Source organism: Triturus cristatus, chromosome 5_2 (assembly GCF_964204655.1).
Source record: "Triturus cristatus chromosome 5_2, aTriCri1.1, whole genome shotgun sequence".
NCBI lineage: Eukaryota > Metazoa > Chordata > Amphibia > Caudata > Salamandridae > Triturus > Triturus cristatus.
The window spans coordinates 475,456,833-475,479,351 of record NC_140588.1 but is presented as its reverse complement, the minus strand read 5'-3'; the positions used below and the strand labels follow the sequence as shown (position 1 = coordinate 475,479,351).

The 22,519-nt window shown below is 46.4% G+C and overlaps 1 protein-coding gene across 1 annotated transcript in view; it reads left to right on the top strand.

Annotated features, from left to right (window-relative positions):
* EPDR1 (ependymin related 1) overlaps positions 1 to 11,284 on the top strand; it is a 124,729-nt gene extending 113,445 nt beyond the window's left edge. The window contains exon 3 of the mRNA XM_085607459.1: positions 10,140 to 11,284. Coding sequence (XP_085463585.1) covers positions 10,140 to 10,330 — 191 coding nt within the window. The 3' untranslated portion in view covers positions 10,331 to 11,284. The remainder of the gene's footprint in view (positions 1 to 10,139) is intronic.
* The last annotated feature ends 11,235 nt before the right edge of the window (positions 11,285 to 22,519 follow it).

Here is a 22,519-nt window from a genome sequence, read left to right as displayed (position 1 = left end):
TTATTTATCAGAATTATTACACTTATTATCATACCAGACTAGCAAGAGTAGAAGCGATCACACCCTTTTGCCCTCAGGACTATCAGCCACTCAAGAGCGTTTGGCTCCACTAGTTGATCTCCAGATACAGGTACATACTTGCACAATCTTGTAACGACAATTGTCGACAGCTTATGAAAAAGATGTGGGTGAGAAAAATGTGTACTCTAAGATTCTTTCTTTTAAGCCCTGCACTAAGTAGGATACAGGTGCCTGCAGGCCCATGCAGATAGGTAGAGTGTGAGTGTATACACACAAGGTGGCCCTTAGGAGATTTAGAGACCTGAGAGGGCTGACTCCCCAATATTAAACATCAATCACACAAAAGAGCCCTCAAATCTGTCAAAGGAATAAAACTGAAAAAAAGAGGAAGAGGCTGACCAAAAGGGGATGGGGATTTCCCTTTAACCCCTTCAGTGCCACGCCCTTTCCCCCTCCTGTGCCGGGCGTTGCACTAGTGGGTGGGGTTCATGACGAGATAGTCTCGTCATGTGCACAGCGCAACCGTGCTCCATGACGAGACTATCTCGTCATGGGCACTGTAGAGGTTAAAGGACGGTTTCCCTGACCCACCAGAGGTGGCATGCTTCTTCATCAGGAATCCTCCTCGCACCTTGAAGCCTAGTCATTGTGCGGGATACGACTCCCTCGCTGTGATGGAGGAGCTCAGGGGTGTTTTAGTTTTCAGAGGGGTTATTACTAAAACCCAATGTGAGATAGCAAGGTGTAGTTAGGGGTGCAGTGCTAGTGGTGGAGTGGGTTGAAAATTACTACAGGTTTTACCACATTGCTTTATTCTGGCTGCCTTGTGCTAGGATTAAAAACCACAAGAAGAAGGATGTACAACCATTAGATCAAATGGTACTGAATTAGATCGACATGTTTCGGCATCTGACCTCGAGAGTGTCTTGGTCTTCTTCAGGATCTCATATCAGCTACCGCTGTGTGGGTGATGTCAAGAACTGTAAACCAAATAGAAAATAGATGTGACAATAATGGCAAGTTTGTCAATGAATGGTTTGTAATACTAGACCAGTGATCCAGAGGTAACTAGATAGTTGGATACACCAGTTGTACCTGCAGGGTAACAAAAAGTCATAACAAGCCGAACAATTTATAAAGCAAGGTGAAACTTAAATTCAGTCAGCCATATAATCTGGTGCAAAAAACACATAATCTGCCAGTGATTCACAGATATGTAATAGGGGCTAGGTAATCTTTTCGCTACTGCGCGGGAAGCGCTACAGTTACCCCATGTGGTCAAGGCGTCTCTAACTTGATTCCTTCCTTTGTGAAGGGTGCCCACCGTTGCATTATGGATTAACTCCATGGTTGTTACTCACTTTAATATGTGGTCTTGCAATATGCAGGAAATTATATTTTGACTGCACTGACTTCCTTTTAACCCCTTGTGTGCCCATGACGAGCTGGACTCGTCATGGAGCACAGTCGCGCTGTGCCCATGACGAGTCCAGCTCGTCATGAGGCATTCCCTGGGGAATCCCTCTGGTGCGGGCACCAGAGGGATTCCCTTTTAGTGAAAATAGCCTCGGTAGCTGGGGAACAGCTTCCCCAGCTCCCGAGGCCCCCCCCCCCCCTTCACTGTTATGACGATCGGCGCACACGTCGCGCCGACGTCATTACAGTGAAAGTGAGACTGAAATGAGCCAAGAGGCTAATTTCAGTTTCACTTTCTACGTGCTCAGGGGGCTATCTCAGCCCCCTGAGCACGTAGAAAGACGGGAGAGGTATCGTTAGAAAGGGGAGAAACTCCCCTTTCCAATGGTACCCCTCAGTGGATCCCTGCTTGGGGATCGCCACAGGAGGGCGATCCCCAAGCAGGGATCCACCCACTAGACACCAGGGAGGGGGGAGAGGCCCCTTGGGCAAGGGCCTAAAGACTATATCGTTGGCACCATATAGTCTTTTTGCCCCCCCTGGGGGGCAGATGGGGGCATAAGACCCTAATCTGCCTCCCCGGGGGGGGGGGGGGGTAAACAGCCTACTAGATACCAGGGAATTAAAAAAAAAAAAGGGGTGGGGGCTGCCCAAAATGGGCAGGCCCATGCCCTCACCCCCCCAATTACTACAGTCTTTCTGCCCCCCGGGGGGCAGTTGGGGCATTGGCCCCTAATCTGCCCCTTCGGGGGGGCAGAAAGCCCACTAAATACCAGGGATTAGTTTTTAGGTTTTTTTTAGGGTGGGGGCTGCCCGCAACGGGCACGCCAATGCCCCCACCCACCCGCCACCATTACAGGCTTTCTGACCCCCCCTGGGGGCAGATGGGGCATCGGCCCCCAATCTGCCCCCCCCGGGGGGGGCATAAAGCCCACTAGACACCAGGGAATAAAAATTAAAAAAATAAATAGAGGTGGGGGCAGACCCATGCCCCCACCCCACCCCCCAATTACTACAGCCTTTCTGCCCCCCCCGGGGGGCAGATGAGGCATTGGCCCCTAATCTGCCCCTTTGGGGGGGCAGAAAGCCCACTAAATACCAGGGATTAGTTTTTAGGGTGGGGGCTGCCCAAAACGGGCACGCCAATGCCCCCACCCACCCGCCATTATTACAGCCTTTCTACCCCCCCTGGGGGGCAGATGGGGCATTGGCCCCTAATCTGCCCCTTCGGGAGGGGCGGAAAGCCCACTTGACGCCAGGGATTTTTTTAGCACAATTTTCTTTAGGGAGATGGATTTTATTTAGGGTGGAGGCTGCCCAAAACGGGCACGCCAATGCCCCCACCCCCTGCCACCATTACAGCCTTTCTGCCCCCCCGGGGGGCAGATGGGGCAGTAGCCCTCAATCTGCCCACCCCAGAGGGGCAGAAAGACCACTATCCACCAGGTATTTTTTTTGCGCAATTGTTTTTAGGGTGTGGGCTGCCCGAAACGGGCACGCCAATGCCCCCACCCACCCCCCCCCCCCACAAAAATGACAGTCTTTCTGCCCTCCAGGAGGCAGATGGGAGCTGTACCCCCAATCTGGCACCCCCTGGGGGGCGCAGAAAGCCCACTAGAAACCATGGATTTATTGGTTTATTAGTGTAGGGGTAGGGGCCCCCCAAAATGGGCATGACAATACCCCCACCACACCCCCAGAGAAACTCCAGTCTTTCTGCCCCCCTGGGAGGGTAGTTGGCGGCAGCGGCCCCTGATCTGGCAGAAAGCCCACTAGGCGCCAGCGAGTACGCGGGTTTTTTTTATGCGTGGGGGTGGGGGCTGCCCAAAATGGTCATACCAATGCCCCCACCCCCACAAAAAATAGCCACAGTCCTTCTGCCCCTTTAGGGGCATATCGGGATGAAACCCCCTTCCCCGATTCCCCCCCAGGGCGGCAGAAAGCCCACTGGGCTCCGGCTTTTCTGTAGCAATGTGCATACCTGTGGATTTTGTCCCTAGCGCAGTTGGCACGTAGGCAAACCTGTACATTTTTTAAAACTAGACACCGAGGGGAATCCATGATGGGGTGACTTGACTGGCACTCACCAGTTTCTGTTACCCAGAATCCATTGCAAACCTAAAAATGTGTCCAAAATAACAAATTTTCCTCACATTTTTGTGGTGGAAAGTACTGGAATCTGCGTGGGTCCACAAAATTCCACCCACCCCGCGTTCCCCAAAGTCTTCCGAGAAAAATGGTACCTCACGTGCGTGGGTAGGCCTAGTGCCCGTGTCAGGCAAGGGCCCAAAACCAATTGAGGAGACATCAAAATTACCTATCACAAAACAACCTGGTTTTGCAAAGGGGGTCCCATGAGTTTTTGGCACCGGGCTTGGCGGCTATCTAGGGAAACCTACCAAACCCACACATTTCTGGAAACTAGACACCCGGGGGATTCCAGGGAGGTATGGCTTCCGTGGATCCTCCAACGTTTCCGTACACAGAATGCCCTGCAAACCTCAAATTTAGCTGAAAAAATCCCTTTTTTCACACATTTTTGGTGTGGGAAAGTTGTGGCATCACCGGGCTGACACAAATTTCCTACCACCCAGCGTTCCCCCAGGTCTCCCGATAAAAACGGTGCCTAACTCGTGTGGGAGGCCCAAGTAACCGCAACAGGCAAGGGCCCACAGTAGTGAGGCGACATAAAAATTGCCTATCTCAAAATGACTTGGTTTTGCAAGGGGGGTCACTTGGGTTTTTGGCCCGGTGCTCGGCGGCCACCAACGGAAACCTACCAAACCCACACATTTCTGAAAACTAGACACCTGGGGGATTCCTGGGAGGTATGGCTTGCGTGGATTCCCCAACGTTTCCTTACCCAGAATGCCCTGCAAACCTCAAATTTAGCTGAAAAAATCACCTTTTTCACACATTTTTGTGTGGGAAAGTTGTGGCATCACCGGGCTGACACAAATTTCCTACCACCCAGCGTTCCCCTGGGTCTCCCGATAAAAACGGTGTCTCACTCGTGTGGGAGGCCTAAGGACCCGCCACGGGCAAGGGTCCAAAACGTAGTGAGGCGCACTACTTTTAGGACCCTTGCCTGTTGAGGCGCACTACGTTTTGGACCCTTGCCTGTCGCGGGTACTTGGGCCTCCCACACGAGTGAGGCACCGTTTTTATCGGGAGACCCGGGGCAACACTGGGTGGTAGGAAATTTGTGTCAGCCCGGTGATGCCATAACTTTCCCACACAAAAATGTGTCAAAAAGGTGATTTTTTTCAGCTAAATTTGAGGTTTGCAGTGCATTCTGGGTAAGGAAACGTTGGGGGATCCACACAAGCCATACCTCCCTAGAATCCCCCGGATGTCTAGTTTTCAGAAATGTGTGGGTTTGGTAGGTTTCCCTAGGTGACCGCCAAGCACCGGGCAAAAAACCCAAGTGACCCCCCTTGCAAAACCGAGGTCGTTTTGAGATAGGCAATTTTCATGTCGCCTCACTACGTTGTGGGCCCTTGCCTGTCGCGGGTACTTGGGCCTCCCACACGAGTGAGACACCGTTTTTATCGGGAGACCCGGGGGAACGCTGGGTGGTGGGAAATTTGTGTCAGCCCGGTGATGCCACAACTTTCCCACACCAAAATGTGTGAAAAAAGTGATTTTTTCAGCTAAATTTGAGGTTTGCAGGGCATTCTGGGTAAGGAAACGTTGGGGGATCCACGCAAGCCATACCTCCCGGGATTCCCATCGGTGTCCAGTTTTCAAAAATGTATAGGTTTGCTTGGTTTTCCTTAGGTGCTGGCAGAGCTATGGTTCAAAAACTACAGCTAGGCACTTTGCCAAAAAAGGGTCATTTTTCGCTACGAAATTGAGGTGTGTCCACGTTACGTTTTGCGCCGTTTCCTGTCGCGGGCACTAGGCTGACCCACACAAGTGAGGTACCATTTTTCTCTGAAGACTTTGGGGAACGCGGGGTGGGTGGAAATTTGTGGATCCATGCAGATTCCAGAACTTTCCACCAGAGAAATGTAGGAAAAATTCGTTTTTTTGGCAATTCTTTAGGTTTGCAAGGGATTCTGGGTAACAGAACCTGGTGGGAGGCAGTCAAGTCACCCCATCCTGGATTCCCCTGGGTGTCTAGTTTTCAAAAATGTATAGGTTTGCTAGGTTTCCCTAGGTGCTGGCAGAGCTATGGTTCAAAAACTACAGCTAGGCACTTTGCCAAAAAAGGGTCATTTTTCGCTGTGAAATTGAGGTGTGTCCACGTTACGTTTTGCGCCGTTTCCTGTCGCGGGCACTAGGCTGACCCACACAAGTGAGGTACCATTTTTCTCGGAAGACTTTGGGGAACGCGCGGTGGGTAGAAATTTGTGGATTCATGCAGATTCCAGAACTTTCCACCAGAGAAATGTGGGGAAAATGTGTTTCTTTTGGCAATTTTTTAGGTTTGCAAGGGATTCTGGGTAACAGAACCTAGTGGGAGGCAGTCAAGTCACCCCATCCTGGATTCCCCTGGGTGTCTAGTTTTCAAAAATGTATAGGTTTGCTAGGTTTCCCTAGGTGCCGGCAGAGCTATGGTTCAAAAACTACAGCTAGGCATTTTGGCAAAAAAGGGTTATTTTTCACAGCGAAATTGAGGTGTGTCCACGTTGCGTTTTGCGCCGTTTCCTGTCGCGGGCACTAGGCCGACCCACACAAGTGAGGTACCATTTTTCTCAGTAGACTTTGGGGAACACTGGGTGGATGGAAATTTGGGGATCCAAGTAGACTCCAGAACTTTCCACCACAGAAATATGGGGAAAATTTGGTTTTTTTGGCAATTTTTGAGGTTTGCAAGGGATTCTGGGTAACAGAACCTGGTGGGAGGCAGTCAAGTCACCCCATCCTGGATTCCCCTGGTTGTCTAGTTTTAAAAAATGTATAGATTTGCTAGGTTTCCCTAGGTGCCGGCAGAGCTATGGTTAAAAAACTACAGCTATGCACTTTGCCAAAAAAGGGTCATTTTTCGCTACGAAATTGAGGTGTGTCCATGTTACGTTTTGCGCCGTTTCCTGTCGCGGGCACTAGGCTGACCCACACAAGTGAGGTACCATTTTTCTCGGAAGACTTTGGGGAACGCGGGGTGGGTGGAAATTTGTGGATCCACGCAGATTCCAGAACTTTCCACCAGATAAATGTGGGGAAAAAGTGTTTTTTGGGCAATTTTTTAGGTTTGCAAGGGATTCTGGGTAACAGAACCTGGTGGGAGGCAGTCAAGTCACCCCATCTTAGATTCCCCTGTGTGTCTAGTTTTCAAAAATGGATAGGTTTGCTAGGTTTCCCTAGGTGCCGGCAGAGCTAGGGTTAAAAAACTACAGCTAGGCACTTTGCTAAAAAAGGGTAATTTTGCATTGTGAAAATGTGGTGTGTTCACGTTGGGTTTTGAGCCATTTCCTGTCGTGGGCACCATGCCTACCCCTACAAGTGAGGTACCATTTTTATCGGGAGACTTAGGGTAATTCAGATTTGTAAAGGAACTGTTATTACCTATTGACTTTCGATGCATTTCTGCCTTCCAAATGAAAGACATTGTGTAAAAAAGAAGTCATTCTAAAAAATGACTGATAATTCTCATGCTGGTATGAGTATTCCCAATTCCGGAAATGTGCAAATATCTACTGTTTCTAAACTCTATATTCTGTTCCCATTTCAGAAATACATAGGTGTCTTTCATACCGATTTTTCCATGTACACATTTTTACAGAATAATTACTATATACCCGGTACATAATAAAAAAACATTGCAAGTTGCTGCTCAGTTTTTGGATCTGGGTTCGTCGGGTTCTTGGTAAACCTACAAGTCCTATATATCCCCATGACCAGTAATGCCCAGCGGATGTAACGGTATATTTCTTTCAAAGAGCTGTCATAATTAGAAGAAGTTGCAGGTGAAAAAGTTGACACAAAAGTCTTTTTTATTCAACAAATGTTCAATTTATCCTATATTTAACTGTTAGTTTCTATTAAAAAACCTTGATGGATCTACACAAATGACCCCTTGCTGAATTCAGAATTTTGTCTACTTCTCAAAAATGTATAGCTTTCCAGGATCCATTATTGCTTTTGTACCCATTTCTACCATTAACTGGAAGGAGGTCGAAAGCACAAAAAATAGCAAAAATAGGCTATGTCCCAGAAAAATGCCAAAACTGTGTAAAACATTTTGGGTTTCTGACAAAAGTCTGGTATCCCCTAAAAGCTGGGAAAATTGTGATTTCAGCCCCACAAACCCTTTTTTGATAACACTTGCAGGGAAAAACTCAGAAGCTTTCATTTGCAGCCCATTTTTCCCATTTTCCCCCAAAAAAACTAAATTTTGCTGTATTTTGGGTCATTTCTGTGACCCCTCCAGGGGAATCCACAAACCCTGAGTACCTTCAGAATCCCCATGATGTTGGAAGAAAAGGACGCAAATTTGGCGTGGATACCTTATGTGGTCAAAAAGTTACAGGGGCCTCAGCGCCACTACCCCAAATAGCCAAAAAGGGCGTGGCACAGGAGGGGAAAAGGCCTGGCAGCAAAGGGGTTAATCCAACTATATGGTATATTGTTATATAAATTATTACCTGGTTTTTCATCATACACCATTTATGGGCCATTATAATACTGTCCGATACCAACTGAGTTACTTCCTTTCCACTCTGGTCTGGTTGGATTGGTATCTATTTTGCACTGCTTCTTCAAACACTTTTTTACCTTCACACATAGCCATCTGTCAATGACATATGAGATACTGAAGCTCTAATCATCTACAAACTATACTATCATTTAATGAAAATAGATGTGGTCTCCACACTCAGCCATGCTTGTTTGCCTTTAATTAAACCCCCTTTTAGATGTTCTGGCTTGATAATGCCCGACCTTTACCACTTAGGTTGGAGACGCGTATGCTCCTTAAGCAATTGTGCTAAGGACAGCTGGGGTACTGTGCCTGGCTCTTGCAGGTGGGTGCCTTTGCATTCTTATACACAGTTCCACGACACGATCTTATGGTGTCCCAAGTTTGGTTAGGAACTTTGTTCCACTGGCCCCGTTTGGCCTCACTTGTGGGTACATTACCTTGAGATTACCTAGCCCCTATTACATATCTGTGAATCACTGGCAGAGTATGTGTTTTTTGCACTAGATTATTTGGCTGACTGAATTTAAGTTTCACCTTGCTTTATAAATTGTTTGTCTTTTTGTTCCCCTACAGGTACGACTGGTGCATCCAACTATCTGGTTACCTCTGGATCACTGGTCTAGTATTACAAACCATTCATTGACAAACTTGCCGTTATTGTCACACCTATTTTCTTTTTGGTTTACGGTTCTTGACATCACCTACATAGCAGTAGCTGATATGAGATCCTGAAGAAGGCCGTGACACTCTCTAGGTCATAGGCCGAAACATGTCGATCTAATTCTGTACGATTTGATCTAATGGTTCTGGTCGTACATTCTTCCTCTTGTTGTTTTTAATCCTAGCACAAGGCAGCCAGAATAAAGCAATGCGGTAAACCTTGTAGTTAGTTTTAACCCACTCCACCATTAGCATTGCACCCCTCACTACACCTTGCTATCTCACATTGGGTTTTAGTAATAACCCCTCTGAAAACTAAGACATCCCTGAGCACCTCACTCACAGCAAGGGGGTCGTAGCCCGCACCATGACTAGGCTTCATGGTGCGAGGAGGATTCCCGATGATGAAGCATGCCACCTCTGGTAGGTGAGGGAAACCGTCCTTTAACCCCTTCGCTGCGGCGGAAATTCCGCCGCAGCGCTGGGGTGTGCGGGGGGGCAGCGCGGTGGTGCGGTGCTCATGACGGAGCCACTCCGTCATGAGCCACAGTTGGGCTGTGCTAATGACGGAGTGGTTCTGTCATGACTCCGCCCACGGCGCTAATCGCCCGCACAGGCGGGGAATTAGCGCCGCGTGGGCGGCGCAGCCGCCAACGGCCGCAGCATGACGGAACCACTCCGTCATGAGCACACGGCAACCGTGGCTCATGACGGCGTGGTTCCGTCATGAGCACGGAACGAGTTAAAGGGAAATTCCCCTCCCCTTTTGGTCAGCCTCTTCCTCTTTTTTGCTCTTTAATTCCTTTGATAGACCCAAGGGCTCTTTTGTGTGATTGAGGTAGAGTGTGAGGCCATATATCCAAAGAGTCCAAGGAGAAGGATCCTCATACAATTCTGTATTTGGAAGTTTCCTTAGTCTCTGACAGAGTCCCACTGCCTTTTCAAAACTTTGCTTTGTAAGATAAGATGCATCATTCCAAAAACTGCTCAACCAAACTTGTATAATTTGAGATATATAAAGCAACGATGTGTTTAGGTGCTTAATGAAAGTAAAAATCTCCAATGTAACATAGAGAAAGCATGAAAGATCTGCTTTGCAGTAATATTTTGTTTCAATTGAGGAACATAACATATTGTTAAAAAAAAAAGTTTTGACGTTTTATTTCCCCGTAGAACCTGGTGTTCAGAAGAAAACATTGATCGTTGGTAGTTCTTTGTTTTTCTCCGTTTTGAACTGAATAAAGATGTCTAGAATGTTTGCTAGCGCTTTATATAAATACATCATTAAAGGAAAGTATTAGTGCGCTAAATGTCAAGGTTCTCACATTACTGTTGCTACTGCATTAGGAACCATTCATGCTAGTAATTAACTATGTTCAAATCTGTTTCATTGCAGATGAAAACTGGGTTGGAGTTTACACAGTCAAGGACTGTTACCCAGTCCTGGAAACCTATACCAGAAATTACAGCGTGACCACCTCCACCCGCTTCTTTGATCTACAGCTGGGCATAAGTGACCCTTCTGTGTTCACCCCACCTTCCAGCTGCCAGACAGCGATGCCAAGCAAGATGGAATATGGCTGCTGACGAGGGAAGCTGACAGCTAAAGATAGACACAGGAATTGGAGTAAATGTGTTAATCCCTTAAGGATTGTGAATAACTGTTTTGAAGATAAATTTATCTGGGAAAACATTAAGTTTTACTTGCTTAAGAGTATTGAAACACTCGACTTTTAGTGTTTGCTGGCGTGTTTTACCAAAACTGGGAAAGGAAGGTCGTCTATGAAACTAGAGTTTGTAAAACGTTAGGTATTTAAAAGGGTTAATGTAGCTTTAGATTTAAAGTGTGCCAGAGAGATATTGCTAGTCTTAATGTTGGGCGAATGTGTATTCCTTGGCCACTTCAGAGTGAGTTGGAATTTGTGAAATGCAGCAGATTTGTGTTTATTTTGTTAGTATGTTTGCACATTTATTTTTTATGTTTTTAGATAGAGTATATGTTCTTTAATAAGGTCAAAGGAAGCTCGGGTTGGGTTGTATTTCTTTTTGTTAATAAATAGTAGTATAGTAATTAATTATTGAACAGACGCCATTACCTTTGGTGGAATATTTCAACATGTGAAAAAATATTGGTTACACTAAATTTAGATGGTTGCAGTATACAGACTCCAGAATATTAATTGTATGATATATCAGTCACCTAATAAGCATAGTCTGTCACCATGATTAAGAGTTTCCTCTTTATTTATAGTTTATTCCTCTAGGATGGTGATCACATTTTGTAACAAGAATTTGATTATCCTAGTCGTATTTTAACTAACTAAAGAGGTTTTTTTCTATGCAAAGGCCTCATATGTTTTGTATTGTATTTCTCTTACATGCACGCAGTTTCGGGAGAGAGATTATATGCACTGTGTCTGTTTTTTAAAAACTGCATTGATTAATTTTGTCTCTAGCAATGCAAACTTTGCATTTCTATGTCAATGCCTTCCTTCGACTCATGCAGAGAGATCAATAAACGCCTGAGCCTCTCACACCTGGCACGATTGAGTCTGTAATTCGTTTGTAAACAATTCGGATCGAATCGTTTGTGCTCCTGATTGTCTCTCTCACGTGTTTCGGAGTCCGTCATAAAATGTCGTGAAACAGAAAGATCTGTAGGCTTTAAGTTTCGAACTACATTTTAGTGGCGAAGTACGTTAGCATTTGTTTGATTAACTTATATTCAAGGAATGAAACTGTAGAAGGCATTGCAAAGTTCTTATCCACATTTGTCTTCTACCTGTTAAAATGAACACGAGCAACCTCAAAATTTAAGGGGGGGAACCCGTTATTTAGTTACTGTATCATGCGGATTTTGGTGTGTTAAACACCAAAACGCCTCATGTTATTCCCCAACAATTCGTAATAGATGGTATTTATCACACTCGATAAGTAACATACCCCGTAGCATCATTATTAATCATGTGCAATAAGTAACACCTATAGTTGTAATCAGACCCTAAGTATTTATTTATTTATTTACTTACCTATTTATTTATTGTTGGAATTGTAGACCACTCAGACACTTCAGAGCATTGCAATTTTTAAAAAGGCGGCATGGGGTCCAATCAGTAGCGGCTGCTACCGGACAGGGGTGGTGGGGTGGGGGGGAATAATAAGGACTTACCTGAAAAGGACAGATGGGCACCTGTCCTCCGTCCTCTTCATCTTTCGGTCCCAGTCCTGGCAGCAGCAGCAGGGTCTCCTGAGCCAATAAGAACGTTGCAATGCAGCGTTGTAATTGGTCTGAGCGCCATGGTTCGGCGCTCAGACGGGTACAGGGAGGCTTTGCATGTTCCTCACCTGGCTGTGTAATGCAGCCTTATGGGTACATGCAAAGTGTGCAGGATTGCGTTGCCGGCCCAAAAGGGCCAGCCAAGCAGTCATCGCCCTTAAAGAATGCGAACCACTAATCCCCCTGTGCTGCCCACCCCACCCTACCCTTCAATGCAAGCCACTGACTTCCATAGGAAAAATACAATGATAGTAACAATACGTTATTATCGTTGTATTTTTCCTTAGGAGCAGTAGGGCGACGCTCCTCTGCTTTAGCGGAGGAGCCGCCACTGGGTCCAATAATGGCAACCATGTACTAAGACAACTGCAACAAGGTAACATTTGTTTCTTTACCCTCATAATTTCTAATCAACCATGATGTTTTCGAACCCACCAACATATTCATGTTTGTTTAGTACATTTTAAAATATCTGTAGTTTTCTTCTAGTATGTAATTCCTCCATCATGGAAATGAGAAAAGAAAGTGAGGGAATTCTATAGAATCCTATATCCAAATGTCCTATTGCAGGAAGCTGGCTCTGTGTATACTATACCAAAGTGAGGTATAGGATGCACAGATTCCAGTGGAACCCCAGAGGTAAAGTAGACACTACGCCTCACGCTGGTCAGGCGTTTCCTTGCTGAATTGTTTACCGCTTATTTTGCACATTGAATTGCTTACTTTGCACATTGCAATCTGATAATGTCCCCTTACTTGCACTATAAAAATTGAATACTTTTTTAATCAACACTCTGCTCCTCATTCTGCATTTTAACTTGTATTTTTAGTGTGTATTTGTGCGTTTAATCCACTTCCTGGTCCCTCGCTGTGCCGCCGAGAGCCGCCATCTTGGTTCTGGGGCGTTCTAGCCACGGGCACACGGGACGAAGGCGCGCACAAGGCAAGCCCGTCTACGCCCGTCCGCGTCCCGGAGGCGACCAGCGCCAGCCATGCTGTCTGTGCTCCTCGTCTCATGGTGGCCCCGCCGATTTATAGCCGGCTGGATCTACTGGCACTTAGACCCATAATTTGCACTCCCAACTTGGATTGGGACGTGAGTGGTAGTCGTCCTCTATCGTGCTCTAAGTGCAAATTCCATCTGAGCCATGCTCCGAGAGGATTATACCCTCGCCTCAGGGGGACGGTGAGATCTAAAGCCTGCCCAATTATAAAAGCAGGCCTGATTAACAGTCGGTCGCTAGTAAAACACTACCAGGATATTTTTGATCTTATCCTGGACCAACATTTCGATCTCCTGTTTGTCACAGAAACCTGGATGAATGACTCTTCTAATCCTATAGTTCACATGGCTACCCCGGCAGGTTATTCGATCTGCCGAGCTGACCGCTTGTGCGGCAGGGTGGGTGGTGTGGCCATTATTTATAGAAATGTCTGGGAGGTGACATTGGGCAACAATATCTCGCTAGATCAGAGTGAGCTCCTTGACTTCACCATTGTATTTTCGGCCCATTCTACGCTGGCCGGTACCCTAGTTTATAGGCCGCCTGGCTATGCTGGTCCTTTTCTCAATGGTCTCACGCACTACGCTTCTCGCAATACCTCTTTTTGGGTGATTGTAATATTCACCTCGACCAACGGGATTTGAGTGATTCCAAAGCCTTTTTAGAGGCGGTTGATCTAGCTCAGCTTACCCAATGGGTCAGTTCTCCTACCCACTGTGGCGGTCACATCCTGGACCCTATCTGCTCTAACTTCCCTATCTCTTTGGAAAACCCTCTTCCAGTCTCTTGGTCTGATCATTTCCTCTCTTGTTTTACTTGGTCTGTGAGTGAAGGGGCTATTGACCAACAGGTCAATTCCTGTCCTTCAACAGCAAGAATTGACCCCATAGCTTTTCGGCTCTGTTTAGACAACTCTAGGGTTACTCTTCCGACTGACCTTAAAGGGGCTCTCACATGTTTCCTGGGTTGGATTGGACGTGCTGTGGACAGTCTTTCTCCCCTGTCTTGTCGCCGTCGCCATAGGGATTCTCCCTCTCAACCTTGGTTTACCCCTAATTTGAAGCTGCTCAAACAGCACTGTAAAAAGCTTGAACGCAGCTGGCGTACTGTCTTTTGTCCAATAGCCAAGAAGATGCTGAGAGATGCCAAGAAGATTTACTATCAGGCCATTCGTAAAGCGAAAAGTCTTTACTATACTAATCGGATTGAGTTCACTAGTTACAACTCAAAAGAAATCTTCTCAATCGTTCAGAGTTTTATGGCTCCTGAAGCCATGGCCACTAAACTCCCAGTTTCTGCATCTTGGTGCGAAAAGCTTTCTGATTTTTTTGTTGCCAAAATTCGGACCATTCAGGCAACGTTTGATTGTAACAGTGGGCCTCCGATCGGAGGTCCTACTCCGGCGGTGTTATTTTCTGCTTTTTCGCCGGTGGTTCTCTCTGATTCCCTGAAACTATTGCAATCCTTAAAGTCAGGGTCTCCGTCTGATCCGTGCCCGGCCAGGCTCTTGGCCTCTATTGCCGAGACAGTTAATCTTGAGGTAAATACACTTATTAATCTGTCCCTTACTGAGGCTATTGTTCCACGGGAATGGAAACAAGCTAAAATCATCCCGCTGTTAAAAAAGCCATCTCTTGACGCCGGCAACCCTGCCAATTATCGCCCGATTTCTTTACTTCCTTGCTTGGCAAAAATTTGTGAAAAGGTAGTCAACAAACAACTGACTGATTTTGTTGAGAACTCGAGGCTCCTCCATCCGGCTCAGTCGGGTTTTAGAGCTTCCTACAACACCGAGTCTGCTTTAGTTGAGGTCTCGGAGGCTATCCGTGAGTGCTTGGATTCGGGGGGGAGTGCAGCCCTTATCCTTTTGGATTTGTCGGCTGCATTCGACACCGTTCCTCATGCTATGTTGCTGGCTCGGCTAGCCACCATCGGTATAACAGGTCAGGCCTGGAAGTGGCTGGAATCTTTTCTCACACTACGGTCACAACAGGTCTGGCTTCCGCCTTTTGCGTCTCCTCCTCAGCCTGTTCCCACTGGAGTTCCTCAAGGTTCCTCGTTGAGCCCCCTGCTTTTTAATAAATATGTCACGCCTCTAGTTCAACTGGCAGAGGATTGTGGGGCCAAGGTTGTTGCATATGCCGACGACACTCAGCTCCTGTTTACATGGGATAAGACTGACTATTCTACCTCCAGAGTGCAGGGCTGTCTGTCAGCCGTTTTTCATTGGCTATCTGTCGCCCAATTGAAATGCAATGAGGAAAAGACAGAAATTTTACTCTATGGTAAATTTCCCCCTCATTTTAGGGACTCTCTTTGGCCTTCAGCTTTTCCTTCTCCTTCCTGCACAGGTCTCCCAGTTAAAAACTTGGGTATCTGGTTTGACGAGCAGATGTCCTTTCTGACTCAGATTAAAAAACTTACAGGCTGCTGCTTCGGTATACTTAGATCTCTGAGGAAGTCTCTACCTCTGCTACCAAGACCAGCTAAGGAAACAGTGGTCCGGGCTTTGATCCTCTCCCGCCTCGACTATGCCAATGGTCTTTATATTGGTCTGCCTGATTATTTGTTGAAAAAACTGCAGGTAATCCAGAATGCAGCAGCCCGGCTGGTGGTTAATCTCCCCATCAGAAATTGTATCTCACCTTCGCTTCGCTTGCTGCACTGGCTTCCAGTCAGGAAACGCGTTGAATTCAAGGCTCTGGTTTTGGCTCATCGCGCTCTTTATGATGGCGGCCCTTCCTATCTTAAAAAGCGTTTCTCTTTTTACCAGCCTACCAGGCTTCTGAGATCTTCGTCGCAGCTTCTTGCCTCCACCCCCTGCGTTCGTCTTCAACGTATGGGGGGCAGATCTCTTGCTTTTAAGGCTACCAGGCTGTGGAATGCATTGCCGCTATCTTTGCGTGCGATTCAGGACTCCAATCTGTTCAGGGAGCACCTCAAAACACACCTGTTTTAATCTCCTTTGTTCTACTGTCCTCAATGCTCGCGCCGGGACACTCCTAGGAGTAGCTGAGCGCGCTACAAATACACAATAACATAACATAACATAAAGTTAGCTAGCTCCTCACTCTCTATTTGTGGTAGTGTGGTCGAGCAGTAAGGCTTTATCAGAGGACAGTGTTAAGCATTTGTTGTACACACTCAGTCAGCAAATGAATTCACACACTCAAAGACTGAACTTCAGACCAATTGTTTTTGTATAAAAATATTCTTTTAGTTATTTTATTTCCTAGAACCAAGCAAGCCTGGCACAGGTAAGTGATAGGTACTTTGCAGTAAATATACAGTTTGTAACACAGTTTTGACTGCAATTGTAAATGCACTTTGTTTTCACTTACAGTATTGTTTGTGAGAAATGCAATGCTTTGGAAATACAGTACATATACTTTGTATAGAATTTTCAGTAAGATTACAGGTAAGTTACTTTTGAGATTACTCTTCTTACACAGTGTGATATACCTGGGAATTACACTGGAACATTTCATGTAAACAGGTAAGTAAAATCGTTTTTGTTAGTTAGTAAATTTTTAAAGAATTTCTTTAGGTTTTCAAACTCCACACTTAAAAACATTTCCAAGAAAAACAGTCAATGTTATCCTATGGAGGAAAATTGTGTTATCGGTTTTAGGGTAAGTATTCAGTACTGGGAGTTGAGGTTCTGGGGGTAGACTTAGGGGTCCCCCAGGGTCAGGGATGCACTCTCGTTACACCCTCATCGGCACTAGGGCAGCCGGGTGCTGAGGCCCAATTTTATCCAGTGGGGGATAGGAGGCCTCTGGTTGGTGGCTGCTGATGAACAGGCCACTTGGTTGTGGGAGCCAAGCTCCTTGCCTTTAGCTCAGGGCAAATGGGGAAACAAAGTAGCACCAAAGGTGCACCCTCAGCGACACTAGGGCGACCGGGTGCAGGGTGCTGTTTGAATGTTGGGCGCCCTGTTGTATGTAATAGGGAACCTCCGGTTTGCGAAGGCACTGCAGGCTTGGGGACGAAGGTCTTCTGCGTGCAACCACCACTTTGAGAGATAAGTTGGGATGTTGGGGGTTGGTTAGGCACCGTCGGTTTCGCCACCCAAGGCTGTGGGGCGTCGGGTGCAGGGGTGCCTTTTAGGGTTGGATCTTCTTACGAGCTCCTGGTCGCAGTTGGGGGTACCTTCCGAATTTAGGCTGCAGGCATCGGCTGGAGGTTTGAGGCAGGTCAGGCATCACCGGATCTCAGGTCAGGATCGCAGGGGGACCTCCTCATGGTGATTGCCAAGTTGCTGAAAGCAGCAAGTAGCCTGGAGGAGCTCACAAAGGGGGCAAGCCTTTGAAGCTTTCCCTTCGTGGAACCTGCCCATCCGGGGGAGGAGGCTTGTGACCTCGCCCTAGGATGTGCATTGTTTCAGGCCCCTGAGAGCAGTAGGCACTCGACCCAGGAGTCCAGAAACATATCTGGTGGTGGCAGCTGAAGGCAGCCACTCAGCCTGGACACTAGTGGTAGGTTGGTTTTTAAGGGGCATCTCTAAGATGCCCTCTGTGTGCATTTTTCATTAAATCCCACACTGGCATCAGTGTGGGTTTAATGTGCTGAGAAGTTTGATACCAAACTTCTCAGTTTTCAGTATAGCCAAAATGGTGCTGTGGAGTTCGTAATGACAAATTCCCAGCACCATATACTCTTAATGGCAGCACTGCACTTACAATGTCTAAGAATTGACTTAGACACTGTAGGGGTACAGGGCTTATGCACCTGTACCCTCACCACTGGTATAGTGCACCCAGCTAGAGCAGTGACTGATCTATGGCAAGGCAGTGGGTTGTAGGCATGGCACACAGGGATGTGTGCCATGTCGGTTCTTCACTTTTTTCTGCACCAAAACACGCAGCCTGCAAAGGCAGTGTGTGAGTGTGAAGGTACAGGGCCTCCAAGGGTGGCACAATAAGTGCTGCAGCCCTTACAGGCCTTCTCTGGTCACAGTGACCTGGGTACCATTTGCCAGGAGCCGACCTGTGACCAGAGATGCCAATTGGGTTTAGGCTTCAATGCAGTTTTAGGGAAAGAACATAGGCCCTGGGTACCTGGTTAGCAGGAGCCCAGGGCACACGCAGTCAAAGCACATCAGCAATTCAGCAAAAAGTGGGGGCAACCATGCAGAAAGAGGGCACTTTCTCACATCTATTACTAACAAGCATTTGCAATGCATTCGGTCTCGCCCTTGGGACCTTATATGTATTTAGCTATGCAGCACATTAGCCTGGGCCCTGAAACATCAACTGTTCTTTAACATGGAGGGAAAGTAAGCCCCAAACAGTGTGACACGCCTGGTATGGGAACACATGGAGAGAAATATTGCCTTTCAGCTGGAAATTGTATAGTCCAAAGTTCTGTTTTTAATATAAAAGCAGGGCCTTCGGTGGTCATATCACTGAAAATACAAGAATTGAAAAAAATATTATTGTCTACGGGTGCTCGTGGAAGACAATTTCTATGGACTGGAATCTAGAGAATGCTAAAGTGATTCTGGTATTTTACTAACCTCTGCTGGTCATTTTCTATCCAGAAAGTTAAAAAGAGGCAGTTGCCCGAAAAATAAAAAAAAGAAAGTCCCTCAGCAGAAAGCAATTCTGGTATTTTACTGACCTCTGCTAGTCATTTTCTATCAATACAGTTAAATAGAGGCAGTTGAATAGGAAAAAAGTCCCTAAGCGGAAGCAGACAAGTGGTAGGGCTGATCTCCAGAGCCCACAAAGTACATACACATATAAGTATATACCATACATGCCAATAGACCCAATTCAGGTGGGAGACTACCAATTTTTCAAGCCAAAAATGGCTTTATTCTAGCTGTCTCCTGCCTGAAATTGCATTTTCTAAAATAGAAGTCAATAGGGAATTTTCATTCTCATGATTTTTTATTTTAAGTCTCCCACATCCCTGTCCTAAAATGTGTGCATGTATGGTATATACTAATATATATAAGTATGTGCTAAATTATATACAAGAGGTCTAGAATGCTCAACCTACTAAACGTACACATAAGTATATGCTAAAGTATATACAAAAGGTCTCGAATGCATAGCCAATAGGTCTCGCTTTTGGGACCTTATAATTATTTAGTTATTCAGCACAATATCCTTGGTGCAACAACATCAGCTGTTGCACGGCTAAACACTTATAAGGTCCCAAAGGCGAGACCTATTGGCTATGCCAATGCTTGTTTGTTATGGTTGGCTATTTTATCTGAATAGCCTATTTTTAATGAGGTTAGATGTGAATGTATGCATTTTCAGAAAGTTTGTCAGTAAGAGTCTTTGTCAAAGACGTCTGCCTCGATGTGGAAAAGCAGCACGTAGTCAGGGCTGGCCTCTGGGAGCACAGTTCTAGTAATTGATTGAAATGTCATACTTTTGAAATGTCACCTGTTGCTATTACTGATCCATGCACAGCATGCCACTGAGCGTTCCTAGCCTTGTATCATCTAATTGCAAATGTCGAGTTATTTCTTTAGAGCTTCAGGCATTAGTCCGTTTTGATTTATTTTTACATTTTGACAGATAGGTTGATGTGCTTAGGATCACGCCACGTGTCACATGTAGAAATCAGGTTGAGAAGCCTGGTCTCCTGGATCTAGAATCATCTTTATATCACAAGACTACACCACCTCCTTTGCTGGAAACATCCCAGGTTGTTTTCTACCAGTACAGAATCCCTCCTAATGAAGGCCTGGCACGGAGCAGAGTAATAAATAGAGACTGTCAGTGGAAAGGGAAAAGGAACGGTGTGATGGTTGATAGGTATAGAGGGATTGGGGCGGTAAAGTGGAAAGTTGAGTGGTAGCATGAGTGACGAGCAGTCAAGTGTGAAAGGGAGGGGTATAGGATGAACTTTAGCAGTGTATTGTATTGTATTGTATTTGGAACTTATAAAGCGCAGCTATCACCCAAAGGGTATCTTGGCGCTGCTACATAAATTCTCAGCAAGCGGTGGAAGAAAGAGTCATGTATGGAGAGAAGGACTATATATAGTATATACTAATATATAGAACACTATATAATGACAGCGGCTCCTAGATGCTGCGTACTCTAGGGAACAGCCACGTTTTAATCTTTTTACTGAACTGTAGCAGATCAGTCATCTGTCTGTATTCAAGAGGGATACTGTTCCAAAGTTTGGCCGCAGCAGAGCTAAATGCTCTTCCTCCTGATCTAACCCTTTGAGTCCTTGGAACTTTCACCAGGCAGGCAGTGGCTGAGCGAAGGCGCCTTGATGGAGTGTACCATGTGAAGAGCCCTTGCAAAGGTCTAGGTCCAAGGCCATGGAGGGCCTTAAAGACCAGACACAGGGACTTAAACTGAACCCTCTGTGATATAGGCAGCCAATGAAGTTCTGACAATGCTGATGACCCAGACGAGCGGCGAGGCCACATCAGTGCCAATTTAGCTGCCACAGTTTGAACTCTTTGGAGGCGCTCAATCAAAAATTTTGGGGCCTCCAATAAGAGGGCATTACAAAAATCAAGCCTACTAAGGATAATGCTACCAACAACCAGTGCCCTGGTCACCTTTGGCAGCAAAGGAAGAATTTTCCTTAGTATCTTGATCAGGAGAAAACAGCTTCCAACCACCCTATTTACCTGCGCTTCCATGGTCAGGTGTGCATCCAGCATTACTCCCAAATTGCGCACTGTTCCAACTGGTGTTTGGACAGATGTAGTTGGGGAAGGCCAAAAGTTAGTCTAAAAAGGAGGGGGGACCTTCCCCACCCCGCAGTATAAGACCTCCGTCTTATCTGAGTTGAATTGGAGTGAGTTATTTCTCAACCAGTGGGCGGTGTCTTGCATACACTCATGAAAGGAAGTCAAGGAGATTGACTGATCTCCCTCCAAAGAGAAAAAAAGCTGGGTGTCATCGGCATAGTTCACTATTCTCACCCCATGCGCTTTCATAACACCAATTAGGGGTCTCATGTAGAGATTAAAGAGAATAGGGCTTATAGCCGATCCCTGGGGAACACCGTAGCGGATATCAAAGAATTCTGATTGGTACGGAGAAAGAAGAACCGCCTGACTTCTGTCAGAAAGGTATGATCGAAACCATTCTAACACTACACCTCCCACCCCAGCCTCCTCCAACCTGGTCAGCAAGATGCAATGATCCACCGTGTCGAAAGCGGCAGACAGGTCGAGTAGGACTAAAATACCCGATTGACCCCTGTCTGCCCGTAGTCGTAGATCATCTAACACGGTCACCAAGGCGTTCTCAGTTCCGTGGCCCGGTCGAAAACCAAACTGAACATCGTCCAATTTAGAATTAGCTTCCAGGAACTGAGACAGAGATTTACTTGCCAGCCGCTCAATGATCTTGATCGGGTATGGTAGGAGAGAGATGGGTCTGTAGTGTTGCCGAGTAGACCCACCTGCGCGAGTGGGTAGGCCCAATCCACAGGAGCGACGAGAATATCCCCACACTCTCAAGACCTGTTCACGGAAGCGTGAGTTTAATACACTCTACCAATAGACAACTCCTGAGAGATGTGGGGACCCAAAGCTTGGTGACATAAACTTTAGATCCCCCAGCAGATTTCCTCAAGATAGTCAAGGAAGAGGACAACCTATAGAGAAGATATTAAGGGCTATAGTAGAAAAAATCCTCTTCTCCCTAGAACTAGAAAAACATTTCATACACTTTAATGTTTTTGCATTACTGACAGCTCTCACTCCCTTCTTACCAGCTGGACATCTCTGGGGTCAATATGGAATGAAATTCTGACTCCACAGGGCAGGCATGATGAATTGGTGTCTTCAACAGGGCAAGAGGAGTTCAAGACTTGAAAGGGCAGCGCAGGGAACGCTGGCGTCTAGAAGGAGTCAGGCAAGGAAGGAGTATACTGGGCTCTGCTAAAGTGCTCAAAGGGTATTCTCTAGGCGACTTAAAACAGCCCTCTCAAGGAGCGGAGCAATGGGGAAAAATGGGTGTCTTTACACTGATAGGGGACTTCTATTTCCAACAGCAGTTAGAAATCCTGTTTGTTGCAACTGCAACGATATAAAATAATAATTCCCTCAGAAATGTGGCACTAACAACGCACGTAAAAGTGCGTAAGAAATGTAAGTGAGGATCCTCAAATAATTTCAAAAGCGTATAGCGTGCTCAACAACGAACAATATCCAATGCACACCGCGCGTCAAACATAAATTCTCCACCAGCGCATAAGCGGCAAAGAGATACAATGTATCGGTAAATAAATCCGCTTTTGCTGGCTGTGTATACAAAGGGATGGTGCCACCAGAATCAGGGGGAAAGGAAACAGGCTACAAAGTAGCTATTCAGCAGCGGCCGCGTCTCTCTTAACTTTTCAGGTGCGGCAGCGAACTAACGCTTGTAAAGGAGCGGGTATCGGGTGTGTTTCCTCAGAGCCAAATTCTCGCTAGAGTGGGAACGGGTACTCGGGGAATAGCGAACGGGAGACTGGGAACAATGAGAGACTCACAAACCAGGAACTCGTACAGAGGGG